We start from the raw sequence: 25,408 nt of genomic DNA, 5'->3' as shown, positions 1-25,408 counted from the left end.
TTCAGGGTGGGAGCAGTTTTGGCCTTCCAGGATCTTAATATTAAGATACGGCCCAATAATATAATCATATTAATTAATTTAATCCCGCGCTGGACGTTTTGTGCCAAAAAGAATATTTCCAAAGGGTGGATCTCATAGTCTACCTTGAGAGTTACTTTCATCCAATAAAAAATTTTTCGCACAGAACTGGGCAATCTTTGGGCAGGACCAAAAACAGTGGAATAAGTCTTCACAGGAGGCGCTGCAACGCGTACATACTTTTCGGATCTTATACCATCTAGACAATCTATCTGGCATTAAATAGGTCATAAGAGATAGTTTGATCTGAGATTCCCTCCATGAAGTTAAAATCCAGCTTTTCTGAATTGCTTTGAAGGAATTTGTTATCACTAAGCCTTCTATCTCTGGGAATATTTTATTCCATTTTTTTCCCATATATTCTACCTGCATTTCTGAGGGCTTTTGATTAAATAATGCGTAGAATGGGCCAATTGAATAATACCCTATTTTAAATAGTTTAATCCTAGTTTGGATCTGCCGGAGTGCCCAATCTAAACCGTATCTTTGCTTTAACTCAGCTATCAGATGTCTTACCTGTAGAAAGGCGTAAAAGTCTTATTCGTAAGCCCAAATTGAGCACTTAAATCACGAAACGAAACCGGAATAAGGTCTTTATCTGCTATTTGGCTAACATAAACTAACCCCTTAGCAGTCCAGTCTCTAAAAAATTTATCTGTCAACCCTGGCGGAAAAATCGGATTGCCAATAATTGGTAAGTAGCCAGAGACATATGGAGAGCAATCGATTATCCCGCATAATTTTTGCCAAGCTGCAATTATATATCTGAATGTGATTAATGAGAAGACCGTCGAAGGTAAAGAAATGATTGGGCAGTGGAGAATAGCAGCTAAACCAAAAGGGGCTATGTTGCAGACGTTCTTGGCGCCAAAACATATTTTGTCAGTTGTGGGCGTCATACTTGACGTCAGATTTTTGACATTAAGCCCTTATTTCATTTTGCTTCTGGTTTCCAGAGGCTTATTTTGTTTGCATTTTTTCCCATTCCTGAAACTGTTATGTAAGGAAATTGATAATTTTCCTTTATATGTTATTTTTTTCTATTACATATTGCAAGATGTCTCAATCTGACCCTGTCTCAGAATCTACTACTGAAATCCTGCTGCATGATGTCGGTTCTACCAAAGCTAAGTGCATTTTGTTGTAAACTTGTGGTAACTATTCCTCCGGCTGTAGTTTGTGTTGGTTGTCATGATAAACTTTCAAATGCAGACAATATTTCCATTAGTAGTAATCCATTACCTGTTGTTGTTCCTTCAACATCTAATGTTCAGGATATTTCTGCTAATGTGAGAGAATTTGTTTCTAATTCCATTCAGAAGGCTTTGTCTATCATACCACCTTCTAATAAACGTAAAAGGTCTTTTAAAACTTCTCATAAATTTGATGAATTTTTAAATGACCGACAGCATTCTGATTTTTTGATCTCTGATGAGGATCTACATGGTTCAGAAGATTCTACCTCAGATATTGACACTGACAAATCCTCATACTTAAAATGGAGTATATTCGTTCCTTATTAAAAGAAGTGTTGATTGCATTAGATATGGAGGAGACTAGTCCTCTTGATATTAAAACCAGTAAACGTTTAAATTCGGTTTTTAAACCTCATGTAGTTATTCCAGAGGTTTTTCCAGTTCCTGATGCTATTTCAGATGTAATTTCTAGGGAATGGAATAGACTGTGTACTTCTTTTACTCCTTCTTCAAGGTTTAAGAAACTGTATCCTTTGCCGACTGATAGATTGGAGTTTTGGGAAAAGATCCCCAAAGTTGATGGGGCATCTCTACTCTTGCTAAACATACTACTATTCCTACGGCAGATAGTACTTCTTTTAAAGATCCTTTAGATAGGAAACTTTAATCTTTTCTAAGGAAGGCTTATTTATGTTCAGGTCATTTTCTTAGGCCTGCTATTTCTTTGGCTAATGTTGCTGCTGCTTCAACTTTTTGATTGGAAACTTTAGCACAACAAGTACCAGATCATAATGTGTATAGCATTGTTAACCTAATTCAACATGCTAATAATTTCATTTGTGATACCATTTTTTATATCATTAGAATTGATGTCAGATATATTTCTTTAGCTATATTAGCTAGAAGAGCTTTATGGCTTAAATCTTGGAATGCTGATATGACTTCTAAATCAACGTTGCTATCTCTCTCTTTCCAAGGTAATAAATTATTTGGTTCTCAGTTGGATTCTATTATTTCAACTGTCATGGGGGGAGGGAGCTTTTTTGCCTCAGGATAAAAAATCTAAGGGTAAATTTAGGGCTGCTAACCGTTTTCGTTCCTTTCGTAAAAATAAGGAACAGAAACCTGACCCTTCCCCTAAGGGAACGGTTTAAAATTGGAAGCCTTCTCCAGTCTGGAATAAATCCAAGCCATTTAAAAAATCAAAATCAGCCCCCAAGTCCGCATGAAGGTGCGGCCTTCATTCCAGCGCAGCTGGTAGGGGGCAGAGTAAGATTTTACAAGGATGTTTCGATCAATTCAATCCAAAAGCATTGGATTCAGAAAATTATTTCTCAAAGGGTACAAAATAGGTTTCAAAGTAAGACCGCCTGTGAGAAGTTTTTCTCTCACGCATTCCATTGAACCCAGTAAAGGCTCAGGCTTTCCTGAAGTGTGTTTCAGACCTGGAGTTATCTGGGGTAATTGTGCCAGTTCCTTTTCAGGAAGGGGGTCTGGGGTTTTATTCAAATCTGTTCATTGTTCCAAAGAAGGAGAATTCTTTCAGACCAATTCTGGATCTAAACATTTTGAATCGTTATGTAAGAATACCAACATTCAAGAAGGTGACTATAAGGACTATTCTGCCTTTTGTTCAGCAAGGGCATTATATGTCCACAATAGACTTACAGGATGCATATCTTCATATTCCGATTCATCCAGATCACTATCAGTTTCCTGAGATTCTCTTTTCTAGACAAGCATTACCAATTTGTTGCTCTTCCTTTTGGCCTAGCAACAGCTCCAAGGATCTTTTCAAAGGTTCTCGGTGCCCTACTCTCTGTAATCAGAGAGCTGGGTATTGCGGTGTTTCCTTATTTGGACGATATCTTGGTACTTGCTCAGTCTTTACATTCTGCAGAATCTCACATGAATCAACTAGTGTTGTTTCTTCAAAGACATGGTTGGAGGATCAATTTACCAAAAAGTTCCTTGATTCCTCAGACAAGGGTAACCTTTTTAGGATTCCAAATAGATTCAGTATCCTTGACGTTGTCTCTAACAGACAAAAGACGTCTGAAATTGATTTCAGCTTGTCGGAACCTTCAGTTTCAATCATTCCCTTCAGTAGCTATGTGCATGGAGGTTTTAGGTCTCATGACTGCAGCATCGGACGCGATCCTTTGCTCGTTTTCACATGAGACCTCTTCAGCTTTGTATGCTGAGCCAATGGTGCACAGATTATACAAAGATATCACAATTAATATCCTTAAATCCCAATGTTCGACTATCTCTGACTTGGTGGTTAGATCACCATCGTTTAGATCAAGGGGCCTCTTTTGTTCGTCCAGCCTGGACTGTGATCACAACAGATGCGAGTCTTTCAGGTTGGGGAGCTGTCTAGGGATCTCTGACAGCGCAGGGGGTTTGGAAATCTCAAGAGGTGAGATTACCAATCAATATTTTGGAACTCCGTGCGATTCTCAGAGCTCTTCAGTTTTGGCCTTCTGAAGAGAGAACCGTTTATTTGTTTTCAGACCGACAATGTCACAACCGTGGCGTATGTCAATCATCAAGGTGGGACTCACAGTCCTCAAGCTATGAAAGAAGTATCTCGGATACTTGCATGGGCGGAATCCAGCTCCTGTCTAATTTCTGCCATCCATATCCCAGGTATAGACAATTGGGAAGCGGATTATCTCAGTCGTCAGACTTTACATCCGGGAGAGTGGTCTCTTCACCCAGATGTGTTTTTTCAGATTGTTCAGATGTGGGGGCTTCCAGAAATAGATTTGATGGCTTCTCATCTAAACCGGAAACTTCCCAGGTATCTGTCCAGGTCCAGGGATCCTCAGGCGGAAGCAGTGGATGGGTTGACACTTCCTTGGAGTTATCAACCTGCTTATATCTTTCCGCCTCTAGTTCTTCTTCCAAGAGTGATTTCCAAAATCATAATGGAGCGTTCATTTGTACTGCTGGTGGCTCCAGCATGGCCACACAGGTTTTGGTATGCAGATCTTGTTCGGATGTCCAGTTGCCAACCTTGGCCACTTCCATTAAGGGCAGACCTTCTATCTCAGGGCCCATTTTTCCATCAGGATCTCAAATCATTAAATTTGAAGGTATGGAGATTGAACGCTTAGTCATAGAGGTTTCTCTGACTCAGTGATTAATACTATGTTGCAGGCTCGTAAATCTGTGTCTAGAAAGATTTATTACCGAGTTTGGAAGACTTACATTTCATGGTGTTCTTCTCATAAATTCTCTTGGCATTCTTTTAGAATTCCTAGAATTTTACAGTTTCTTCAGGATGGTTTAGATAAGGATTTGTCTGCAAGTTCCTTGAAAGGACAAATCTCTGCTCTATCTGTTCTGTTCCACAGAAAAATTGCTAATCTTCCTGATATTCATTGTTTTGTACAGGCTTTGGTTCATATCAAGCCTGTCATTAAGTCAATCTCTCCTCCTTGGAGTCTTAATTTGGTTTGGAGGGCTTTACAGGCTCCTCCGTTTGAGCCTATGCATTCTCTGGACATTAAATTACTTTCTTGGAAAGTATTGTTCCTTTTGGCCATCTCCCCTGCTAGAAGAGTTTCTGAATTATCTGCTCTTTCTTGTGAGTCTCCTTTTTCTGATTTTTCATTAGGATAAGGCGGTTTTGCGGACTTCATTTAAATTTTTACCTAAAGTTGTGAATTCCAACAACATTAGTAGAGAAATTGTTGTCCCTTCGTTGTGTCCTAATCCTAAGAATTCTCTGGAGAGATCTTTACATTCTTTGGATGTGGTAAGAGCTTTGAAATATTATGTTGAAGCTACTAAAGATTTCAGAAAGACTTCTAGTCTTTTTCTTATATTTTTGGTTCTAGGAAAGGTCAGAAGGCTTCTGCCATTTCTTTGGCATCTTGGTTAAAGCTTTTAATTCATCATGCTTATTTGAAGTCGGGTAAATCCCCGCCTCAGAGGATTACGGCTCATTCTTCTAGGTCAGTTTCTACTTCCTGGGCTTTTAAGAATGAAGCTTCTGTTGATCAGATTTGCAAAGCAGCAAACTTGGTCTTCTTTGCATACTTTTACTAAATTCTACCATTTTGATGTTTTCTCTTCTTCAGAAGCAGTTTTTGGTAGAAAAATACTTCAGGCAGCTGTTTCAGTTTGATTCTTCTGCTTACAATTTCAGTTTTTTTCATTATAAAGATTAAAACTTTTGATTTGGGTTGTGGATTAATTTTTCAGCAGAATTGGCTGTCTTTATTTTTGTCCCTCCCTCTCTAGTGACTCTTGCGTGGAGTTCCACATCTTGGGTATTTGCTATCCCATACGTCACTAGCTCATGGACTCTTGCCAATTACATCAAAGAAAACATAATTTATGTAAGAATTTACCTGATTATTTCATATTGGCAAGAGTCCATGAGACCCACCCTTTTTATGGTGGTTATGATTTTTTTGTATAAAGCACAATTATTCCAATTCCTTGTTGATGCTTTCTCTCCTTTCTTATCACCCCACTTCTTGGCTATTCGTTAAACTGAATTGTGGGTGTGGTGGGGGGTGTATTTATAGGCATTTTGAGGTTTGGGAAACTTTGCCCCTCCTGGTAGGAATGTATATCCCATACGTCACTAGCTCATGGACTCTTGCCAATATGAAAGAAATGAATTTATCAGGTAAATTCTTACATAAATTATGTTTTTTCACCACTAGAGGGTGTTAGTTCATGTTTTTCATATAGGTAACATTGTGCTCATGCACGTGAAGTTAACTGGGAGCTATCACTGATTGGCTAAACTGCAAGTCTGAACTGAAATAAACGGGCAGTTTGCAGAGGCTTAGATACAAGATAATCACAGAGGTATAAAATATATAAATATAACTGTTTGTTATGCAAATCTGGGGAATGGGTAAAAAAGGGATTATCTATCTTTTAAAACAATAACAATTCTGGTGTAGACTGTCCCTTTAAGGCCAAAAACTTTCAGGATAGGTGGGGATACCACAGACTAAATCAACTATTTCAAATGCCAATATAAGGGTAATGGAAATACTTGTAAACAATTTAATACACTCCAGCAGGTAAAGTTGATCATTGGGAACAGATTAAAGGGGAGAACATATTTGAGTAAACTGTCCCTTTAATTCTCTTTGTATCCTCATTTGAAGATTACACTTGAAGGGACATTGTTCACTAGATGTTTCTTTGCATAAATGTTTTTTAGATGATCCATTAATATAGCCCATCTGGGAGTGTTTTTGTAAACACATACAGTTTTGCTTATTTTTTAAGAACATTGTGCTGATTTTCAGACTCCTAACCAAGCCCCACAGTGCCAGATGTATAAACGCGTTTACAGACTCCTGCTGGCTCCTATTTATGTTATCGGTCTTTACATATGCAGGGGAGGGGGGTGTCTTCTTTTCTTGTTTTCCTAGCCCCTTTCAGTGGGTGTCCCAGACTAAACTCATTAACGGTTCTAAACTGGGAACTTCTAAGTTTTGAAAAAAGGTTTTAAAATGGATCTTTATATCCGTATCTGTGCATATTCTTTGTTTTATAGCAGTGTCTATTACATGCAGCTAAATGAAAATTGGTGTATACTGTCCCTTTAAATAGGTTCTGTAGAGCACATGTGTGATAGCAATGCTTTCAACATTGTATCATATTGCAATCACAGCTGATATTTGTGTACAGGCTTCTAACCCTACCTTTGTATGCTATTCAACTAAGGATACCAAGAGAACAAATTCAATTTGATGATTGTAAATTGGTGAATCATGAAAGTTTATTTTGTCATACATGTCCGTTTCATTTATTTTTACAATTGTTTTTTCATAGATTATATTGATCTGTTACCAGCTGTTCACATAATAATGACCTCAGTTATGAAGACTAATAAGCATTTATCTTTATTGGGTAGAAAGTTCGTCCACGATCTGAGCAGAAAGAAAATGAGCTGATCATATCCAAGCTTAGAAGTCTTTACGAAGAGAAACAAAGAGACCACACTCACATTTTTGAACCAAAGAAGGTAAGATCTCAAAATGTAGATTTTCCCCACGTTTTGTTCCCATATTGCCTTAATATCTCTAAAAGTAGTAGCTTTAGGATTACAAATTCCTATTGGCCAGTGGGACATAAAACTAAGCATTTCTATCACTTATAAAAAAGCACAATTTAGATGTGTAAACATGATGAAAATATTTTGTTATGATAAAAGATTATGTTAAAGATGTTTAATTTGATTTTGAAGCTAATAGGAACTGCAATTGAGTTTTAAAAGGGATGGTGTTCCCTAAATTTTCTTTCCTTTAATTTGTTCCCAATGATCCATTTTACATGCTGGAGTGTATTAAATTGTTTACAAATAGTTCCATTAGCTTATTTCCGCATTAAAAATATCTGATTTTTTTTCCTACGCTACCCCTACCTATACTGAAAGTTTTTATGCTTAAAGGGACAGTAAACCTTAAAAATATTGTTATATAATTCTGCACATAGTGCAGAATTATATAACATTATATTAGCGCAATCTTTATAAAACAAAATTTCCCCTTTGAATTTAAAAAAAAACCTGCTGTTTCACAGACCTGCTCTCTGTGATCTGCTGAGCGGGTCTGTTTTTTTCAAACAGCGCATCGGGCCAGCTGTATAGTCACAGCCCGGCCCGACCGCATCATAGCACTAAGTGCAGCTGTGACTATACAGCTGGCCCGATGCGCTGTTTGAAAAAAACAGACCCGCTCAGCAGATTACAGAGAGCGGGTCTGTGAAACAGCAGGGTTTTTTTTAAATTCAAAGGGGAAATTTTGTTTTATAAAGATTGCGCTAATATAATGTTATATAATTCTGCACTATGTGCAGAATTATATAACATTATTTTTAAGGTTTACTGACACTTTTAAGCATTGGATATGGAAAAGCTGTGTAAACATAACTAACTGAAGAAATTACTCTCCCAGTGGGGGTTAGGAGAGGTAAGTAATAAAATATTTATTTTCTCTTGTTCTGTCTAATGAGTTTTGGTTTACAGACAGATAATATAAATAAGCTTGTGTGTATACAGAAAGTGATAATTATATGTGTGTGTGTACTGTATTTGTGAGATGTGTGTGAGTATGTATATATATATATATATACATACATACACACACACACACACACACACACACACACACACACACACACACACACACACACACACACATACATACATAAACATATACACACACATAATTATCACTTTCTGTATACACACAAGCTTATTTATATTATCTGTCTGTAAACCAAAACTCATTACTTAGAGAGAACAAGAGAAAATAAATAAATATCAAGTTATTGCTTCAAATATCACCTCTATGCTGATTACACCCAGATCTACCTCTCCACCCCTGCTCTCTCCCTCTGTCCTCTCTAATGTCAGCGACTGCTTATCTGGTATTCCGTCCTGGATGGCCTCTCACCACCTAAAGATTAAGATGTCCAAGACTGAGATTAAGATGTCCAAGACTGAGATTAAGATGTCCAAGACTGAGCTCCTTCTTATCCCCCCCCTCAAGCTCTACGCCGACTTGTGACTTCTCTGTCCCTGTTGACGGCATCACCATTTTCTCATCGCCCCAAGTCTGCTGCATCAGAGTTACATTTCTATCCTTCGGCCCCCATATCCAATCGCTTTCTACATCCTACCGCAATCATCTACGCAATATTTCCAAGATTCAACCTTTTCTGTGCGCTGACACCACAAAGCAAATAATCCACTCCCTTGTTATCTCCCGACTTGACTACTGCAATAACCTACTTACTGGCCTTTCTCTTTCCCGCCTCTCCCCCCTTCAATCCATCCTAAATGCCTCTGCCAGGCTGATCCACCTTTCCCGTCGCTCTGTATCTGCTGCACCTCTCTGCGAGTCCCTTCACATTCACAGCAGAATTAAATTCAAAATTCTCACCCTTACATACAAAGCTCTCACCAACGCTGCTCCCCTCTACCTATCCTCTCTAATCAACAAGTATACTCCAGCCCGCCCACTAAGATCCAACAATGACCTGCTCCTTGCATCCGCAACTATCACCTCCTCTGATGCTAGACTGCAGGACTTCCGTCCTGCAGCACCTACCCTCTGGAACACTCTCCCTCGTGCTGTCAGGCTTTGCCCTAATCTTTCTTCCTTTAAATGTTCTCTGAAGACTTTTCTGTTCAGGGAAGCCTACCACCCAACTCAATAATTAATTTCTCTTACCTAACAACATTTCCCTCATTCAATCTTGCAGTCCTCACCTCCTGTTTCTCAACCTCCTACCCTTCTAGATTGTAAGTTCCCACGGGAATAGGGCCCTTAATTCCTCCTGTATGTATTTGTAAATGTTGCCCTGTCTCTTACAAGTCTTATATTATTGTTTTATTTAAATGAACTGTATCCTTGGATAGCGCTGTGGAATATGATAGCGCTTCATAAATAAAGTATAATATATATATATATATTGTATGCATAATCCATTCTGTACAGATATATCCTTTATAAAATCTACTTTACTGTTCACCTCAAATAACCCTCTTTATGTGCTAGTATTCCTACTTTGGGTTTTAATTTGCTGCAAGCATAGCGATACTTTATGATTTGTATTGTATCCTTGAGCCATGACTTGCCTGTCTTTGTTTCTAGGTTTCTCAAATATCCGATAATGCACTAAATGAGCTGCCTTGCAATGCTCCAAGGTTCAGACTTGAAAGGCTGACGAGTAAGGCCAAGCGGTCGCTGACAGAGTCTTTAGAAAACATTTTATCAAGAGTAAGCATTCTCATTTATGTTCTATTTATGCACTGACAGGAAAAGTTTTTTTTAGTGGCGTTTTTAGTCCAGTGATTCAGATGCCATAATATCTAGAATATTGCAGTAAGACGTAATACTATTTATTTTTTTTTATTATTTTTTTTAAAGTTTCCATCAGTAATACAACAAAAGAAAAGTGCCTAAATAAGTGTACAATTTTTTTTTCATGTGCAATAATGAGTAAACATAATTATTAAAAGCAGTCGCACAGAAATAATACAATATAATATCTACATGTTGCAGCGTTTTTCTCTAGCCTGTGTCCTGTCTGACGAGTATAATACATGTTGGTATGCTAAAGGATGAGCAATGTGAGGGACATTATGTAAACATAGCTCTAAAGAACAACATTAGGACTTAAATCTCAACTTGCGAATAGGATGGAAACAAATTATTGTAGCGTTATGGCAGCAGAGGTTTATCACACAGACTAATTAAACATTCAAGAGTGCCTGTGTATCTCTATGTGCCCTCCAATGATAATGATGAATACCTTTATGAACCTCTCATGCTCTATCTAATATCCATGACAGCATTATTAATTCTTAATAAACAAAAGGAGAAAAAGAAGAGATGAAAACTGTCACATATTAAGTAGGTGGCCACTTTTGGACTGATTTTATACTTTGTAGTGTTATAATGAGACTGTGGGGTGGGGGGAGGAAACAAGAAAGAGTTGCTTTTAGACCCAAATGATACGCTTTGCACATACTCTATATAATAAACGTAAGTATTGGTAATGTAGAGAGCGTTACATGAAGATTCCAACTACCTCAAGGATATGAAAGAGTATTAAATCCACCTTTGCTAGCTTGTGTGCACAAAGTAGGGTGCTCACCTGTAAACCAATAGCCATGCTAGCATACCGAATACTGTCATATAACTAGCACGGCTTTTGGTTTAGAAGTGGAAACGTCACCTCATTGAGAAAAGAGTGATGTGCTGTGGGAGGCCAGAGCCGCTGACTTTAACTCCTCATTACTGCTGTTTTCAATCTTGGCTTCTAAATTTCCTTGTGTGATGGTCTTGAGAGCCTTCTCTTTTGTGGCGTTAAGGCCCAGTGCTCTATCTTCGGACCCAATATAGAGTTTAGATGGGTAAGTGGTCAGCAGAGAGACCTCATATCGTCGCTATCCCCTTTTTGAATGTTGTCTGTAAAAGGGTATCTAGCAGGGACATCGGCAGTTAGCGGGTTAATGGCAGAGAGCAAGGTCTTATCAAGTAACACTTGATAGTCCTCTAGCAGGACATATAGCTCCCTCAGTAGATAAGCATTAGACACCATATTGTACATGTAGTAAATATATAGCACACACTTGACAGAATAAGCAGTCTGTTTACCTTTCTGAAAAAACTGCTCCCAATTGTTGTGCCGGACTATGGGACAGTGCTTGGGATTTTAGTATAGGGAAGGTGGTAATATAAGTAATATAAAGCTCACAAGAGCTGCTGGTGCAACGCCACCCCCTGCAGACACGCGGCCAATCGGCCGCCAACAGGGGGGTGTCAATCAACCCGATCGTACTCGATCAGGTAGAATTGCGGCGATGTCTGTCCGCCTGCTCAGAGCAGGCGGACAGGTTATGGAGCAGCGGTCTTTGTGACCGCTGCTTCATAACTGCTGTTTCTGGCGAGCCTGCTCCATTCGGAGCTTGATAGATAGGCCCCTTTGTATTTTTTTTCAGGTAACAGAGCTGTTTAACTTAGGGCAGTGCTCCACAAAAGGCCCTTTTAAGGGCTATTGGTAGTTTATTATAGATTAGGTTTTTTATTTTGTGGTTTGTTTTTTTTGTTTTTGTTTTTTTAAATGGGTATTAGAATAGGAATAATTTTTATTATTTTTGATAATTTATTTTGTGTAATGTTTATTTCTTCTGTTAAGTGTGATCAGTCCACGGGTCATCATTACTTCTGGGATATTACTCCTCCCCAACAGGAAGTGCAAGAGGATTCACCCAGCAGAGCTGCATATAGCTCCTCCCCTCTACGTCACTCCCAGTCATTCTCTTGCACCCAACGACTAGATAGGATGTGTGAGAGGACTATGGTGATTATACTTAGTTTTATATCTTCAATCAAAAGTTTGTTATTTTAAAATAGCACCGGAGTGTGTTATTACCTCTCTGGCAGAGTTTGAAGAAGAATCTACCAGAGTTTTTGCTATGATTTTAACCGGAGTAGTTAAGATCATATTGCTGTTTCTCGGCCATCTGAGGAGAGGTAAACTTCAGATCAGGGGACAGCGGGCAGATGAATCTGCATAGAGGTATGTAGCAGTTTTTATTTTCTGACAATGGAATTGATGAGAAAATCCTGCCATACCGATATAATGTCATGTATGTATACTTTACACTTCAGTATTCTGGGGAATGGTACTTCACTAGAATTACACTGTAAGAAGTACATAAAGCTGTTTAATAACTAGAAATTATGTTTAACGTTTTTGCTGGAATGTAAAATCGTTTTCATTTGCTGAGGTACTGAGTGAATAAATGTTTGGGCACTATTTTTCCACTTGGCAGTTGCTTAATCTTTTTTCTGACAGTTTCTGTTCTCTCTCACTGCTGTGTGTGAGGGGGAGGGGCCGTTTTTTTGGCGCTTTTGCTACGCATCAGATATTTCAGTCAGCAGCTCATTGTATTTCCTGCATGATCCGGTTCATCTCTACAGAGCTCAGGGGTCTTCAAAACTTATTTTGAGGGAGGTAATTTCTCTCAGCAGAGCTGTGAGAATCATAGTTGACTGAGATAAAAAACGTTTATTCTGTAATTTGTTTCCTGCTTTCAGAATTTGTTATCTTTGCTAATGGGATTAAACCTTTGCTAAAGTTGTGTTGTTTATAAGGATTGAGGCTATAACTGTTTCAATTTATTAATTTTCAACTGTCATAGATCTTCTGTGCTTCTTAAAGGCACAGTACGTTTTTAATATTATTCTAATTGAATTGTATTCCAAGTTGCAAGTTTATTTGCTAGTGTGTTAAACATGTCTGATTCAGAGGAAGATACCTGTGTCATTTGTTGCAATGCCAAAGTGGAGCCCAATAGAAATTTATGTACTAACTGTATTGATGCTACTTTAAATAAAAGTCAATCTGTACAAATTGAACAAATTTCACCAAACAACGAGGGGAGAGTTATGCCGACTAACTCGCCTCACGTGTCAGTACCTGCATCTCCCGCTCGGGAGGTGCGTGATATTGTAGCTCCGAGTACATCTGGGCGGCCATTACAAATCACATTACAGGATATGGCTACTGTTATGACTGAAGTTTTGGCTAAATTACCAGAACTAAGAGGTAAGCGTGATCACTCTGGGGTGAGAACAGAGTGCGCTGATAATATTAGGGCTATGTCAGACACTGCGTCACAGGTGGCAGAACATGAGGACGGAGAACTTCATTCTGTGGGTGACGGTTCTGATCCAAACAGACTGGATTCAGATATTTCAAATTTTAAATTTAAACTGGAAAACCTCCGTGTATTACTAGGGGAGGTGTTAGCGGCTCTGAATGATTGTAACACAGTTGCAATACCAGAGAAAATGTGTAGGTTGGATAAATATTTTGCGGTACCGGCGAGTACTGAGGTTTTTCCTATACCTAAGAGACTTACTGAAATTGTTACTAAGGAGTGGGATAGACCCGGTGTGCCGTTCTCACCCCCTCCGATATTTAGAAAAATGTTTCCAATAGACGCCACCACACGGGACTTATGGCAAACGGTCCCTAAGGTGGAGGGAGCAGTTTCTACTTTAGCTAAGCGTACCACTATCCCGGTGGAGGATAGCTGTGCTTTTTCAGATCCAATGGATAAAAAATTAGAGGGTTACCTTAAGAAAATGTTTGTTCAACAAGGTTTTATATTGCAACCCCTTGCATGCATTGCGCCGATCACGGCTGCAGCGGCATTCTGGATTGAGTCTCTGGAAGAGAACATTAGTTCAGCTACTCTGGACGACATTACAGACAGGCTTAGAGTCCTTAAACTAGCTAATTCATTCATTTCGGAGGCCGTAGTACATCTTACTAAACTTACGGCGAAGAATTCAGGATTCGCCATTCAGGCACGCAGGGCGCTGTGGCTAAAATCCTGGTCAGCTGATGTTACTTCTAAGTCTAAATTGCTTAATATACCTTTCAAAGGGCAGACCTTATTCGGGCCCGGGTTGAAAGAGATTATCGCTGACATTACAGGAGGTCTCAGGACAAAGCCAAAGCTAAGGCTAGACAGTCTAATTTTCGTTCCTTCCGTAATTTCAAAGCAGGAGCAGCATCAACTTCCTCTGCACCAAAACAGGAAGGAGCTGTTGCTCGCTACAGACAAGGCTGGAAACCTAACCAGTCCTGGAACAAGGGCAAGCAGACCAGGAAACCTGCTGCTGCCCCTAAAACAGCATGAATTGAGGGCCCCCGATCCGGGATCGGATCTAGTGGGGGGCAGACTTTCTCTCTTCGCCCAGGCTTGGGCAAGAGATGTCCAGGATCCCTGGGCGCTAGAGATAATATCTCAGGGATACCTTCTGGACTTCAAATACTCTCCTCCAAGAGAGAGATTTCATCTGTCAAGGTTGTCAACAATCCAGACAAAGAAAGAGGCGTTTCTACGCTGCGTACAAGAGCTCTTGTTAATGGGAGTAATCCATCCAGTTCCACGATCGGAACAGGGACAGGGGTTTTACTCAAATCTGTTTGTGGTTCCCAAAAAAGAGGGAACTTTCAGACCAATCCTGGACTTAAAGATCCTAAACAAATTCCTAAGAGTTCCATCGTTCAAGATGGAGACTATTCGGACAATTTTACCTATGATCCAAGAGGGTCAGTACATGACCACTGTAGATTTAAAAGATGCTTACCTTCACATACCGATTCACAAAGATCATTACCGGTACCTAAGGTTTGCCTTCCTAGACAGGCATTACCAGTTTGTGGCTCTTCCATTCGGATTGGCTACAGCTCCAAGAATCTTCACAAAGGTTCTGGGTGCTCTTCTGGCGGTACTAAGACCGCGGGGAATCTCGGTAGCTCCATACCTAGACGACATTCTGATACAAGCTTCAAGCTTTCAAACTGCCAAGTCTCATACAGAGTTAGTACTGGCATTTCTAAGGTCACATGGATGGAAGGTGAACGAAAAGAAAAGTTCACTCGTTCCACTCACAAGAGTTCCCTTCCTGGGGACTCTTATAGATTCTGTAGAAATGAAGATTTACCTGACAGAGGACAGGCTAACAAGACTTCAAAGTGCTTGCCGCACCCTTCATTCCATTCAACACCCGTCAGTGGCTCAATGCATGGAGGTAATCGGCTTAATGGTAGCGGCAATGGACATAGTACCCTTTGCACGCTTACACCTCAGACCACTGCAACTGTGCATGCTAAGTCAGTGGAATGGGGATTACTCAGACTTATCCCCTTCTATGAATCTGGATCAAGAGACCAGAAATTCTCTTCTATGGTGGCTTTCTCAGCCACATCTGTCCAGGGGGATGCCATTCAGCAGACCAGACTGGACAATTGTAACAACAGACGCCAGCCTTCTAGGTTGGGGTGCCGTCTGGAATTCTCTGAAGGCTCAGGGACAATGGAGTCAGGAGGAGAGTCTCCTGCCAATAAACATTCTGGAATTGAGAGCAGTTCTCAATGCCCTCCTGACTTGGCCCCAGTTGACAACTCGGGGGTTCATCAGGTTTCAGTCGGACAACATCACGACTGTAGCTTACATCAACCATCAGGGAGGGACAAGAAGCTCCCTAGCTATGATGGAAGTATCAAAGATAATTCGCTGGGCAGAGTCTCACTCTTGCCACCTGTCAGCAATCCACATCCCGGGAGTGGAGAACTGGGAGGCGGATTTCTTAAGTCGTCAGACTTTTCATCCGGGGGAGTGGGAACTCCATCCGGAGGTCTTTGCCCAAATACTTCGACGTTGGGGCAAACCAGAGATAGATCTCATGGCGTCTCGACAGAACGCCAAGCTTCCTCGTTACGGGTCCAGATCCAGGGATCCAGGAGCAGTCTTATAGATGCCCTGACAGCACCTTGGGACTTCAGGATGGCTTACGTGTTTCCACCCTTCCCGATGCTTCCTCGATTGATTGCCAGAATCAAACAAGAGAGAGCATCAGTGATTCTAATAGCACCTGCGTGGCCACGCAGGACTTGGTATGCAGACCTGGTGGACATGTCATCCTGTCCACCTTGGTCTCTACCTCTGAAACAGGACCTTCTGATACAGGGTCCCTTCAAACATCAAAATCTAACTTCTCTGAAGCTGACTGCTTGGAAATTGAACGCTTGATTTTATCAAGACGTGGGTTTTCTGAGTCAGTTATTGATACCTTAATACAGGCTAGGAAACCTGTTACCAGAAAGATTTACCATAAGATATGGCGTAAATACCTATATTGGTGTGAATCCAAAGGTTACTCTTGGAGTAAGGTTAGGATTCCTAGGATATTGTCTTTTCTACAAGGAGGTTTAGAAAAGGGTTTATCTGCTAGTTCATTAAAGGGACAGATCTCAGCTCTGTCCATTCTGTTACACAAACGTCTGTCAGAAGTTCCTGACGTCCAGGCTTTTTGTCAGGCTTTGGCCAGGATTAAGCCTGTGTTTAAAACTGTTGCTCCACCATGGAGTTTAAACCTTGTTCTTAATGTTTTACAGGGCGTTCCGTTTGAACCCCTTCATTCCATTGATATAAAGTTGTTATCTTGGAAAGTTCTATTTTTAATGGCTATTTCCTCGGCTCGAAGAGTCTCTGAATTATCAGCCTTACATTGTGATTCTCCTTATTTGATTTTTCATTCGGATAAGGTAGTTCTGCGTACTAAACCTGGGTTCTTACCTAAGGTAGTTACTAACAGGAATATCAATCAAGAGATTGTTGTTCCTTCTTTGTGCCCAAATCCTTCTTCGAAGAAGGAACGTCTACTGCACAACCTGGATGTAGTCCGTGCTCTAAAATTTTACTTACAGGCAACTAAGGAATTTCGACAAACGTCTTCTCTATTTGTCGTTTACTCTGGGCAGAGGAGAGGTCAAAAAGCTTCTGCTACCTTTCTTTCTTTTTGGCTTCGTAGCATAATTCGTTTAGCTTATGAGACTGCTGGTCAGCAGCCTCCTGAAAGAATTACAGCTCATTCTACTAGAGCTGTGGCTTCCACTTGGGCCTTCAAGAATGAGGCCTCTGTTGAGCAGATTTGCAAGGCTGCAACTTGGTCTTCGCTTCATACTTTTTCCAAATTTTACAAATTTGACACTTTTGCTTCATCGGAGGCTATTTTTGGGAGAAAGGTTCTTCAGGCAGTGGTTCCTTCTGTATAAAGAGCCTGCCTATCCCTCCCGTCATCCGTGTACTTTTGCTTTGGTATTGGTATCCCAGAAGTAATGATGACCCGTGGACTGATCACACTTAACAGAAGAAAACATAATTTATGCTTACCTGATAAATTCCTTTCTTCTGTAGTGTGATCAGTCCACGGCCCGCCCTGTTTTTAAGGCAGGTAAATATTTTTTAATTTATACTCCAGTCACCACTTCACCCTTGGCTTTTCCTTTCTCGTTGGTCCTTGGTCGAATGACTGGGAGTGACGTAGAGGGGAGGAGCTATATGCAGCTCTGCTGGGTGAATCCTCTTGCACTTCCTGTTGGGGAGGAGTAATATCCCAGAAGTAATGATGACCCGTGGACTGATCACACTACAGAAGAAAGGAATTTATCAGGTAAGCATAAATTATGTTTTTTCGTTTAGGGGTGGGTTTTTATTTCTCCAACATTGGTGTGTCCGGTCCACGGCGTCATCCTTACTTGTGGGAATATCTCTTCCCCAACAGGAAATGGCAAAGAGTCCCAGCAAAGCTGGCCATATAGTCCCTCCTAGGCTCCGCCCACCCCAGTCATTCTCTTTGCCGTTGCACAGGCAACATCTCCACGGAGATGGTTAAGAGTATGTGGTGTTTAGTTGTAGTTTTTTATTCTACTATCAAGAGTTTGTTATTTTAAAATAGTGCTGGTATGTACTATTTACTCTGAAACAGAAAAGGATGAAGATTTCTGTTTGTGAGAGGAAGATGATTTTAGCAGACAGTAACTAAAATCGATTGCTGTTTCCACATAGGACTGTTGAGATGAAGTAAATTCAGTTGGGGGAAACAGTTAGCAGACTTTTCTGCTTAAGGTATGACTAGCCATATTTCTAACAAGACTGTGTAATGCTGGAAGGCTGTCATTTCCCCTCATGGGGACCGGTAAGCCATTTTCTTAGTTTCAAACAGAATAACAGGCTTAATATGGGCTATAAAACTGGTAGACACTTTTATGGGCTAAATCGATTGCTTTATTTGGACATATTATTCATGTTTATGCTGATAATTCACACTTATAATCTTGGGGAACGTTTTTTAACGGCAGGCACTGTGTTAGACACATTTTCCAGTCAGGGAGGGCCTTCCCAGTTGTAGGCTGAGCCTCATTTTCGCGCCATTACTGCGCAGTTGTTTTTGAGAGCAAGACATGCAGATGCATGTGTGAGGACCAGAAAGTTGTTGGAAAAGTTTCTAGAAGGCGTCATTTGGTATCGTATTCCCCTCTGGGCTTGGTAAAGTCACAGCAAAGGCTGTAGCTGGGACTGTATAGGGGTTAAATTTGTAAACGGCTCCGGTTCCGTTATTTTAAGGGTTAAAGCTCTGAAAATTGGTATGCAATACTCTTAAGGCTTTAAGACACTGTGGTGAAATTTTGGTAAATTTTGAACAATTCCTTCATATTTTTTCACATATTCAGTAATAAAGTGTGCTCTGTTTAAAATTTAAAGAGACAGTAACGGTTTTGTTTTAAAACGTTTTTTGTGCTTTATTGACAAGTTTAAGCCTGTTTAACATGTCTGTGCCTTCGGATAAGCTATGTTCTATATGTGTGAAAGCCAATGTGTCTCCCCACTTAAAATTGTGTGATAATTGTACCATAGCGTCCAAACAAAGTAAGGACAGTACTGCCACAGATAATGAAATTGCCCATGATAATTCCTCAGATGAGGGGAGTAGACATGATACTACATCATTCCCTACTGTGTCTACACCAGTTTTGCCCACGCAGGAGGCCCCTAGTACATCTAGCGCGCCAATGCTTATTACCATGCAACAATTGACGGCTGTAATGGATAACTCCATAGCAAATATTTTATCCAAAATGCCTGCATATCAGAGAAAGCGCGATTGCTCTGTTTTAAACAATGAAGAGCAGGAGGGCGCTGATGATAATTGTTCTGTCATACCCTCACACCAATCTGAAGTGGCCATGAGGGAGGTTTTGTCAGATGGGGAAATTTCAGATTCAGAAAAAATTTCTCAGCAAGCTGAACCTGATGTTGTAACATTTAAATTTAAATTAAAACATCTCCGCGCACTGCTTAAGGAGGTGTTATCTACTCTGGATGATTGTGACAACTTGGTCATTCCAGAGAAATTATGCAAGATGGACAAGTTTCTAGAGGTTCCGGTGCACCCCGACGCTTTTCCTATACCCAAGCGGGTGGCGGACATAGTGATTAAGGAGTGGGAGAAGCCCGGCATACCTTTTGTTCCCCCACCTATATTTAAGAAATTATTTCCTATGGTCGACCCCAGAAAGGACTTATGGCAGACAGTCCCTAAGGTCGAGGGGCAGTTTCTACTCTAAACAAGCGAACTACTATCCCTATCGAAGATAGTTGTGCTTTCAAAGATCCTATGGATAAAAAATTGGAAGGTTTGCTTAAAAAGATTTTTGTACAGCAAGGTTACCTTCTACAACCCATTTCGTGCATTGTTCCTGTCACTACAGCAGCGTGGTTCTGGTTCGAGGAACTAGAAAAGTCGCTCAGTAGAGAGACTCTGTATGAGGAGGTTATGGACAGAGTTCACGCACTTAAGTTGGCTAACTCTTTTATTTTAGATGCCGCTTTGCAATTAGCTAGATTAGCGGCGAAAAATTCAGGGTTTGCAATTGTGGCGCGCAGAGCGCTTTGGCTAAAGTCTTGGTCAGCGGATATATCAACCAAGACAAAATTGCTTAACATCCCTTTCAAAGGTAAAACTCACTTTGGGCCAGAATTGAAAGAGATTATCTCAGACATTACTGGGGGAAAGGGCCACGCCCTTCCACTAGATAGGCCTTTCAAGGCCAAGAATAAGTCTAATTTTCGTTCCTTTCGCAATTTCAGGAACGGACCGGCCTCTAATTCTGCATCCTCTAAGCAAGAGGGTAATGCCTCACAGCCCAAACCAGCCTGGAAACCTATGCAAGGCTGGAACAAGGGTAAGCAGGCCAAGAAGCCTGCTGCTGCTAACAAAACAGCATGAAGGAGTAGCCCCCGATCCAGGACCGGATCTAGTAGGGGGCAGACTCTCTCTCTTTGCTCAGGCTTGGGCAAGAGATGTTCAGGATCCCTGGGCACTAGAAATAGTTTCTCAGGGTTATCTTCTGGAATTCAAAGAACTACCCCCAAGGGGAAGGTTCCACATGTCTCACTTATCCTTAAACCAAATAAAGAGGCAGGCGTTCTTACATTGTGTAGAAGACCTGTTAAAGATGGGAGTGATACACCCTGTTCCAATGACGGAACAAGGAATGGGATTTTACTCAAATCTGTTCGTAGTTCCCAAAAAAGAGGGAACCTTCAGACCAATTCTGGATTTAAAGATCCTAAACAAATTTCTCAGGGTACCATCGTTCAAAATGGAAACCATTCGAACGATTCTACCCACTATCCAGGAAGGTCAATTTATGACTACTGTGGATCTAAAGGATGCGTACCTACATATTCCTATCCACAAAGAACATCATCAGTTCCTAAGGTTCGCCTTTCTGGACAAACATTACCAGTTTGTGGCCCTCCCATTCGGGTTAGCCACTGCTCCAAGGATTTTCACAAAGGTACTCGGGTCCCTTCTAGCGGTTCTAAGACCGAGGGGCATTGCAGTAGTACCGTACTTGGACGACATTCTAATACAAGCGTCGTCCCTTTCAAAAGCAAAGGCTCATACAGACATCGTTCTGGCCTTTCTCAGATCTCACGGATGGAAGGTGAACATAGAAAAGAGTTCTCTGTCTCCGTCAACAAGAGTTCCCTTCTTGGGAACAATAATAGATTCCTTAGAAATGAGGATTTTTCTGACAGATGTCAGAAAGTCAAAACTTCTAAGCGCTTGTCAAGTTCTTCACTCTGTTCCACGTCCTTCCATAGCTCAGTGCATGGAAGTGGTAGCGTTGATGGTTGCGGCAATGGACATAGTTCCTTTTGCACGAATTCATCTAAGACCATTACAACTGTGCATGCTCAAACAGTGGAATGGGGACTATACAGACTTGTCTCCAGTGATTCAAGTAGATCAGAAGACCAGAGAGTCGCTCTGTTGGTGACTGACCCTGGACCATCTATCCCAGGGAATGAGCTTCCGCAGACCAGAGTGGGTCATTGTCACGACCGACGCCAGTCTAGTGGGCTGGGGCGCGGTCTGGGAATCCCTGAAAGCTCAGGGACTATGGTCTCGGGAAGAGTCTCTTCTCCCGATAAACATTCTGGAACTAAGAGCGATATTCAATGCTCTCAGGGCTTGGCCTCGGCTTGCAAAGGCCAGATTCATAAGATTCCAATCAGACAACATGACGACTGTTGCGTATATCAATCATCCGGGGGGAACAAGGAGTTCCCTAGCGATGAAAGAAGTGACCAAAATAATACAATGGGCGGAGGATCACTCCTGCCATCTATCTGCGATCCACATCCCAGGTGTGGAAAACTGGGAAGCGGATTATCTGAGTCGTCAGACTTTCCATCCGGGGGAGTGGGAACTCCACCCGGAGATCTTTGCCCAGTTGACTCAATTATGGGGCATTCCAGACATGGATCTGATGGCGTCTCGTCAGAACTTCAAGGTTCCTTGCTACGGGTCCAGATCCAGGGATCCCAAGGCGACTCTAGTGGATGCACTAGTAGCACCTTGGATTTTCAACCTAGCTTATGTGTTCCCACCGTTTCCTCTCATTCCCAGGCTGGTAGCCAGGATCAAACAGGAGAGGGCCTCAGTGATCTTAATAGCTCCTGCGTGGCCACGCAGGACTTGGTATGCAGACCTGGTGAATATGTCATCGGTTCCACCATGGAAGCTACCTTTGAGACAGGACCTTCTTGTTCAGGGTCCATTCGAACATCTAAATCTGGTCTCCCTCCAGCTGACGGCTTGGAGATTGAACGCTTGATTCTATCAAAGCATGGGTTTTCAGATTCTGTGATAGATACTCTGGTTCAGGCCAGAAAACCGGGAACTAGAAAGATTTACCATAAAATATGGAAAAGATATATCTGTTGGTGTGAATCCAAGGGATTCCCATGGAATAAGATAAAAATTCCTAAGATTCTTTCCTTTCTGCAGGAAGGTTTGGATAAAGGATTATCTGCGAGTTCTCTAAAGGGACAGATTTCTGCTTTATCTGTCTTACTACACAAACGACTGGCAGCTGTGCCAGATGTTCAAGCATTTGTTCAGACTCTGGTCAGGATCAAGCCTGTTTACAGACCTTTGACTCCTCCCTGGAGTCTAAATCTAGTTCTCTCAGTTCTTCAAGGGGTTCCGTTTGAACCTCTACATTCCATAGATTTTAAGTTATTATCTTGGAAAGTTTTGTTTTTGGTTGCTATTTCTTCTGCTAGAAGAGTTTCAGAGTTATCTGCTCTGCAGTGTACTCCGCCCTATCTGGTGTTCCATTCAGATAAGGTTGTTTTGCGTACTAAGCCTGGTTTTCTTCCAAAGGTTGTTTCCAACATGAATATTAACCAGGAGATAGTTGTACCTTCTTTGTGTCCGAAACCAGTTTCAAAGAAGGAACGTTTGCTACACAACTTAGATGTAGTCCGTGCTCTAAAGTTCTACTTAGAAGCTACAAAAGATTTCAGACAAACATCTTCTCTGTTTGTCGTTTATTCTGGTAAAGGGAGAGGTCAAAAAGCGACTTCTACCTCTCTTTCCTTTTGGCTTAAAAGCATCATCCGATTGGCTTACGAGACTGCCGGACGGCAGCCTCCTGAAAGAATCACAGCTCACTCCACTAGGGCTGTGGCTTCCACATGGGCCTTCAAGAACGAGGCTTCTGTTGATCAGATATGTAAGGCAGCGACTTGGTCTTCACTGCACACCTTTGCCAAATTTTACAAATTTGATACTTTTGCTTCTTCGGAGGCTATTTTTGGGAGAAAGGTTTTGCAAGCCGTGGTGCCTTCCGTTTAGGTGACCTGATTTGCTCCCTCCCTTCATCCGTGTCCTAAAGCTTTGGTATTGGTTCCCACAAGTAAGGATGACGCTGTGGACCGGACACACCAATGTTGGAGAAAACAGAATTTATGCTTACCTGATAAATTACTTTCTCCAACGGTGTGTCCGGTCCACGGCCGCCCTGGTTTTTTAATCAGGTCTGATGAATTATTTTCTCTAACTACAGTCACCACGGTACCATATGGTTTCTCCTATATTTCTCCTGTTAAGTGTAGTCAGTCCACGGGTCATCCATTAACTCCTCCCTAACAGGAAGTGCAAGAGGATCACCCAAGCAGAGCTGCTATATAGCTCCTCCCCTCTACGTCATACCCAGTCATTCTCTTGCACCTAACTAATAGATAGGATGTGTGAGAGGACTGTGGTTATTAAACTTAGTTTTTATTTCTTCAATCAAAAGTTTGTTGTTTTAAACGGCACCGGAGTGTGTTGTTTTTTTCTCAGGCAGTATTAGAAGAAGAATCTACCTGAGTTTGTGTATGATCTTAGCGGACGTAACTAAGATCCATTTGCTGTTCTCGGCCATTCTGAGGAGCGAGGTAACTTCAGAACAGGGGACAGCGGGCAGGGTTCACCTGCAAAGAGGTATGTTGCAGGATATTATATTCTAAGGAATGGAATTGACTGAGAAAATACTGCTAATACCGATATAATGTAAGTACAGCCTTAAATGCAGTAGTAGCAACTGGTATCAGGCTGATATGTATGTATGTTGGCACTGAAGTATTTCTGGGGAATGGCACTTCACTAAGAAAATACTGTATACATATAACTTGTAGCCTTTCTGCAGTAATAGCGACTAGCAACAGGCTTTTAATATCATTTCATATATTTATGTTTAAAACGTTTGCTGGCAGGTTAATCGTTTTTCTCTCTGAGGTACTTGGTGAAAAATTTTATGGGCATTATTTTCCACTTGGCTATCGTTTGTTTTGAATAAAATCAGTTTACTGAGCTTCCCCACTGTTGTATTATGAGTGGGAGGGGCCTATTTTGGCGCTTTTACTACGCATTAGAAATTCAGTCACAAGTCTTCCTTGTTCTCCCTGCATGATCCAGGACGTCTCTACAGAGCTCAGGGGTCTCCAAAACTAGTTTGAGGGAGGTAATCACTCACAGCAGACCTGTGAGACTGTGCTTTGACTGTGATAAAAACGTATATATTTTTATTTGTTATCCGTTTTTTGCTATTAAGGGGGTAATAATCAATTTGCTAATGGGTGCCATCCTTTGCTAAATTAATGCATTTCATGTGAAAAATTGATTGCTATAACTAATCCGGTTCATTGTTATCTCAACTGTGACAGTTTTTTTGTGTGCTTCTTAAAGGCACAGTAAACGTTTTTTATATTGCTTGAAAATTCATTTGAAAAGTATTTTCCAAGTTTGCTAGTCTAATTGCTAGTTTGTTTAAACATGTCTGACACAGAGGAATCTCTTTGTGCAATATGTTCAAAAGCCAATGTGGAGCCCAATAGAAATTTATGTACTAATTGCATTGATGCTACTTTAAATAAAAGCCAATCTGTACATGTTAAGAAAAATTCACCAGACAACGAGGGGGAAGTTATGCCGACTAACTTACCTCACGTGTCAGTACCTGCATCTCCCGCTCAGGAGGTGCGTGATATTGTAACGCCAAGTACATCTGGGCGGCCATTACAAATCACTTTGCAAGACATGGCTAATGTTATGACTGAAGTTTTATCCAAATTGCCAGAACTTAGGGGTAAACGAGACCACTCTGGGGTGAGAACAGAGTGCGCTGATAATACTAGGGCCATGTCTGATACTGCGTCACAATCTGCAGAACATGAAGACGGAGAACTTCATTCTGTGGGTGACGGATCTGATCCAAATAAACTGGATTCAGATATTTCAAATTTTAAATTTAAGCTTGAGAACCTCTGTGTGTTACTAGGGGAGGTGTTAGCGGCTCTGAATGATTGTAACACGGTTGCAATCCCAGAGAAAATATGTAGGTTGGATAAATATTTTGTGGTACCTACGTGTACT

General features: G+C 41.0%; 1 protein-coding gene across 1 annotated transcript in view; it reads left to right on the top strand.

Moving 5' to 3' along the window:
- TBC1D1 (TBC1 domain family member 1) overlaps positions 1-25,408 on the top strand; it is an 872,759-nt gene that overhangs the window by 522,295 nt on the left and 325,056 nt on the right. Inside the window, exons 8-9 of the mRNA XM_053700277.1 lie at positions 7,171-7,281; positions 9,917-10,042. Coding sequence (XP_053556252.1) covers positions 7,171-7,281; positions 9,917-10,042 — 237 coding nt within the window. The remainder of the gene's footprint in view (positions 1-7,170; positions 7,282-9,916; positions 10,043-25,408) is intronic.

The sequence above is a fragment of the Bombina bombina genome, chromosome 2 (genome assembly GCF_027579735.1).
Source record: "Bombina bombina isolate aBomBom1 chromosome 2, aBomBom1.pri, whole genome shotgun sequence".
Lineage (NCBI taxonomy): Eukaryota > Metazoa > Chordata > Amphibia > Anura > Bombinatoridae > Bombina > Bombina bombina.
The sequence above is the reverse complement of the archived record's forward strand: the minus strand, read 5'-3'. Positions and strand labels throughout refer to the sequence as shown.